The following is a 6,000-nucleotide window of genomic DNA, read 5'->3' on the forward strand; positions in this document are numbered from 1 at the left end:
CAATAGCTGCAAATATATACAGAACTATCAGTTTGAAGAAAACTCGACTTTGTTTTAATCAACCAACAAAACCTTTGTATCAATCGACCGACACAACCTTTATTTCCACAAACCAACCTGTTGAACGTTTTGCATGGTTTGGATTGCTACAGCCACAAATCAAATTTTAACCTCACTAGATCTTAATGCAATAATGAAATGTTGATTTAATTGACCAAAAGACAAAATTTCTACTAATCTCCCAGTTGCCTCAGTAATTTCCTGCAGTTTTACTCAGAAAAATAATAAATTGAACCATTGACATATCCTTCAAACCTATAAACTGGATCACATCCAGATCACCAAGTGTCCGCCAGCAATATTGTTTTAGTCTCAGGAGGTTTAATTCAGGATATTGGTGATTTATCATTGATTTTAATGCGGCAGGTTTGAGCAATGATAAACTTCATTGTTTCAGAAAAAGTAATGACACTGGTTTGTGTACAAGTGCCAAAAACAGTGTAAGTAAAGAGGTAAGTCATTGTGCTGCACAATGTAATTGCCAATGTAACAATACTCCAGGAAGTTCTGGGCTGAAGTATCAGATTGCAAGTACAGAACAGAACATTGTCCTGCTCCGGAGAGAAGGGCTTGGGGGAGAACAATCAGGAAAAACACATTAAGTTGGCTAGATGACATATAAGTGTCCCTAAAGCCCTGCAACAAGAGATTGAATCCACCTCTTGTTGAATGTGAAAATCCCAGTCTTGCTGAAGCCTGCAAGTTCAATTTCAAATGGAAAAAGGTAATCCCAGCACACTTGCCAGAGGCTGAAGTACACAGCACACAAATTACCACAGACTTAGACTAAATTTACAATTCCATTCAGAGAGTTTAGAAGGTTTGCTCACACAAGACCCAGAACAATTTGTTTTCCAAGTTTAAAGTGAAGGCAGATCAAGAATCCTTTACTGTGTATCTAAGCATGCTGTGATTGGCCAGATGGTGCTTAGCCCCAATTATGAGTATAAAGACTGAAAGCGAAACATTCAGCATTCTACATCACAAGACGCCACGGTACAGGCTTGGAGGGCTGAAGGGCCTGTTCCTGTGCCTTATTGTTCTTTGTTCTTTAAGACATCTGCCACCATCACGAAGACGATAAGTGTAAATTTAAAAAGGATCATATATTTTAAATACTGGAGCTATCTTTAAAAACAATTCCAAGGTAACGACAGAAAATGGAATTACAAGGAATGCTTCATTTTTATGTTCATGCTGTGGAATTTGCAAGGATTCAGTTTCATCTAATTAAGTTATTTAAAAAGGATTAAATAGTAGGTGAACATTTCACAAAATTGCCTTTAGTCCATGTTTTGCAAAGGGATGCTAGCTCCAGAAAATGTTTCTGTGTGTATAATGCTGCTATGAGTAATGTACCTCCAAATAATGCACATTTTTATTGCACATCAGGTCGTTCAGACAACCAGTACCACAGCACCAACATATGTAGTTAGGCCATCACAGCCATCACCAGCAAGGTATGTTTGTTTACAATTGTGAAATGCACATGGTCATAGTTGACAATTTGTTTGCATATCACTTTCCAATCCTCATTTCTGCTCTCCCCCAGTCTTGATACACTGAGAAGAAATAACTTTCATGATCTTCGGATGCCAAAAAGTATTTCACAGCCAATGAAGTAATTTTGAAGTGTAATTCTTTCTGTGAAACACTTCTTCAATTTTTAAACACAGCAAGATTCCAAAAATAGCAATGAGAAAAAAATTATAATGGATAATTCTGTTAGCGATGAGGCACAATTGTTGGTGAGGACTCCTCTGGGTGCCTGAAATGCCATTGAAACTTGAAAGATTTTGAATAAATGGAAGTTTGAAGAGCCAATGCTAATGTTATGATTACTGGTCCAAGTTTAGTATTACTAAGAGTGAATGAAATGACACTTTTAATTTATTCTTGTATTTGAGTTTAGTATTTGTTAATGAGTTCAGTTGCAATCATTTTACACAGCTTACGTTTAATAGACCAGGTTTATACTTTAAATCCCTTAGTCTGATGGACTATTTATTCTGCAAATTAGGAACATCTGAGAAGGTTTATGCCAATTTTAGAACGCCAACACACGAGCTTCTCTTTGACCTTGGGTATCATTACATTATCTGATCTTGTGCAAATAATCCGGTGTGTCGGGTTCAGACTTTGCTTACAAGAATAGTCGTCAGCACTGAGTGTTAGAATAGCTGAATGAGATCAAAAATCTAAAAGACTCAACTGGGATTTAGACCCAAGGTCTGCATCCACAATGAGGTGTAAGCCTACAATGCTACACAATGTAGGGGTACACATATCTCTGTGTTTTCTTCCATGTGATGTTGATTATCAAGTATTTATCGTACATCCTATGTTTTCATTTATGGAACGATCTGTCTAGACTGTACGCAGAATTCACTATTGTACATGTGACAATAAATCCAAATCTAAGTTTGAGATATCCAGCATGAGCCTTTTGCTCCTGGTAACAGTTCTCTATTGTAAAGACATCTGTACAATCTGTAGTAGTTCCTTATTTTTAACATCTGTAGTAGTTCCTTATTTTTTTTCCAAACTACCATTCCTCTCTTCAAACTACATCCATGTTTTTTGGCTCTTTACAAATACTTGAGCTCAGAAAAACTGAAGTAGCAACAGCTTTAAGCCAGAAGCTGAAGTGCACAGCCTGCCCTTCATGACTGACTATGAATTTGCCTTGAGGTAGTGTCAATCGATTCTCTTTTTGCTATTCCAAATTAAACTTGTATGCTTAACTGTCAGATAGTTCAGGGCATCAAGTTAATCACTGGATTTCAAGTTTATTTAGATGATGATTTCAATTATCATATTATTTCATTGACAATGTGAGAATGTGTAATCGTGAATTTCATTTCTCTCTCTCATGAAAGTGCTTTTGTTTCCTTTCAGGCCACCACCACCACGTCCAGCACCTTCAAGACCTGTTCCTAGGACCCAAAGGGTGTAGTTTATATTAGACTTGGCATTGTACAGGACTCTGTGCAGACATTTCAATTATGTGTGCTCATTCGCAACCTTGCCCCTGCCCTCCCAGAGTGTCAATCAACTTCACTGACTCAACTGCATTAAATTTAATCAAACACTTCTGCATTTTTCATCTGCTTCATTTTCCTCAAGGAAACCTCACCTGCCGTTACCAATCTTCAAAGGAATTTGCAACTGAATACCTCTTACATTTAAAAAAAAAATAATTGTCTGAAATGATTGTAATGTTTGCTTTAGTTAGACAAAATTCTACAGTTGAACATGCTGAAAGCTCACCCACGGTTACTTGTTCTTGGATACTTGATGCATCATAGCAAGGAAGGAAAAAAAACTATTACTACTGACAACTAATTTATTTTACTGTTTTGAAGATTGCAATATATTGTAGTGAGCAGCATGTTCCATCTCTCCTACCTTTTTTGGTTCTTCTATTGAGGTTTTCAACAGCTTCCATGTTGTTTGATAGCTTTGGTGAACCGTGTTTTTCTGCTGATTCCCCATTCAGAAATTTTCAATATACCTGCAACAGAGCAGAATGAGAATAATTTGTCTTTCCAATCCATCAAGGGAATAATTTGGAAACCTCTTCTGTGTCCATTCAATTTCTTAAAATGTATGCCTATTTTAAATTGAGTTTGAACTTGAAACACTTTTAAACCTGTTTCTATTTACTTCATATTTTGTTTCCACTGCCTGAAAGGAGTTTTTTCTTGGTTCCCTTGCTGGCACTTCACAAATCAAGGCGGGAGGCAGACAATCTCTTCTCGTGCAGCATTGTAATTTACAGCAAGAAAACTGTGACTGTTGCTCTTGAGTTGATTTTTGACTTGAGTTTTTTTTTAAACTTCATCACTAGGTGCACATCATGCAGTGAATTTCAAGTGTGAAGGTATATCTGACCACCATGTGGTACAACATTGCCTTGTGTGTCAAACTAGCTGCTGAAAAGTTACTCCTTGGTACCATTGACAACTCGGGAGAAGCTTGTCGTTATTTCTATTGTACTTCAAGACACTTGGGACACACATTTGAGCTGCAATTTGAATGTTCATTTTAGTATCCTTTTTTTAATTAAACGTTAATGGAAATCACATACAGTACTATGCACACTACTTGCATCTGGTATTGTAAGGCTTCACTCTGTTTCTTGACAAGCGCCTGTATATTGTGCTGTACACTACTTGATATATGTAACAGTAGAGTTTATTCAAACATAGCTGCAATAACATTGACAACTGAATCATTTTTCTACCCAGCATGTCTGATGGGTACAAACTTGGCCAAGTGTTGTACATTTCCTGCATAGATAATGTATGTACCCCAGACAAATGGCAAATGAAATGTATAATAGAACTTACTTTTATAATGTGTTAAATGAGATTTGCGATGATACATTGCATAATTTTAATTGGCACTTGTGATTCATGCTATTTGATTTATATATAACATATTCTGTGAAGCAAATAACCTTGCAATCTACCATAAAAACAGGTTTGTGTACTTCTTGGACTTGGGATCTTATCTACTGGATTATTGTCTAAAATCCCTTAGGACTGCATTGTTTTCATTAAAATTTTCCTCGCTGTTGGTCAATTACAATCATAGTCCATGTGAAAACCTTTTTCTCCCATGGTTCACCAAAAATCTAACTGACCTCCCAAAATATTATTAAAGGTGAAGCAGAACCAGAAATGCTTTTAAATCTATGATTCTGAAATTGTAGACTTAATTTTAACTCTGTGTAGCTGATATGTTTTACATGGGTTTGAATCTTTTCCTTTAAGTTCATTCAGGAGTCAGCTGTAGATAGACTCCAGGATCAAAAATGGGTATAATGGTTGATGCAGCAACATTCTGTCATTGTGTGGCCTCAATGTGCTCTAGACATGAATGTATAGTTTTTAATTAAATATTCAACTTGCAGATTAACAACATTCAATCATCTTCTCAAACTCATTACACTGATCAGATGAATTTTACGCATTTAAAAATATGTTCATTGGAATAATCATTCGAATTCTGTCTGGAGGAGTGACTGTGGTGTACATGTTTATCTCTTTATTAAGTTTCACATGAATTTATCACATTGAAATACAGTTGCAGGCACATACCTTTTGCTGTTGTGACCAGGATACAAGAGTGTACCTTAATGTAAACCAGAAAAATGTATCAATAACTTTTGTGCATAACACAGAATGTTGCAAACCAGATGCTGGTTGTGTGTTCTTACCAGTGAATTAGCTATTTAACAATTTCAGATTAAAGCAGTATAGATACTGTATATTTTAACTTCGAAGTTAGTCACCTAACATGGGATTTTAGAGTATCTAATGACCCCCCCCCCCCCCCCCCCCCTCTGTAGTGGGAATACCTAAATTAGTGAAAGATAAAAATGGATTTGAGACTCTAATTCACTCCCAGGCACCACTCGTTCTAAATGTAACCAAACTCTCTTAACTTCACTTGAATATTTGCACTTGTTTTGCTTAAAAATAAGTACTGATTTACTTTTTTCAAAAATACTGATTTTTATTAAAATATGTAAAGATATTACGCACCTGTGGATGACAAAGGGCTTTTATTTAATCTATATAAAGAGCAATAATGAAATAAAAATGATTCTTTTTCTAAGCTGTAGTACTCAATTAATCTGATTTGTGGTTTCATTTAAATGTGTGTTGATCCTTTATTGTTTAAGAAGTGAGCCAGTGACTCTCATCTTTGGCCACACTTGATTTGATGATTTGTTTTACCCTTCACTCAGCTTTGGCCTTTTCTTTCCATTTTTGACATCTTTCCTAATATCATAGACAGGTGCCGATGCTTCTTTGTAACTTGTATGTTGATTCTGATAATGATTGAGTCGTCCAATCGAGAGCAGCATTAGAAGATCCTCGCTGAAAATGAGCTCCGACTTTATACTGGAAACTTTCCAATGTTATTGAA

At 36.0% G+C, this 6,000-nt stretch overlaps 1 protein-coding gene across 2 annotated transcripts in view; it reads left to right on the plus strand.

Annotated features, from left to right (window-relative positions):
• The window catches only part of LOC140396921 (disintegrin and metalloproteinase domain-containing protein 9-like), a 166,284-nt gene extending 160,599 nt beyond the window's left edge, over window positions 1–5,685 (plus strand). For both annotated transcript variants that reach the window (XM_072485851.1, XM_072485852.1), the window contains 2 exons: window positions 1,453–1,520; window positions 2,959–5,685. In XM_072485851.1, coding sequence (XP_072341952.1) covers window positions 1,453–1,520; window positions 2,959–3,016 — 126 coding nt within the window. In that variant the 3' untranslated portion in view covers window positions 3,017–5,685. The remainder of the gene's footprint in view (window positions 1–1,452; window positions 1,521–2,958) is intronic.
• The last annotated feature ends 315 nt before the right edge of the window (window positions 5,686–6,000 follow it).

This window comes from Scyliorhinus torazame, chromosome 20, assembly GCF_047496885.1.
Source record: "Scyliorhinus torazame isolate Kashiwa2021f chromosome 20, sScyTor2.1, whole genome shotgun sequence".
Taxonomy (NCBI): Eukaryota; Metazoa; Chordata; class Chondrichthyes; order Carcharhiniformes; family Scyliorhinidae; genus Scyliorhinus; species Scyliorhinus torazame.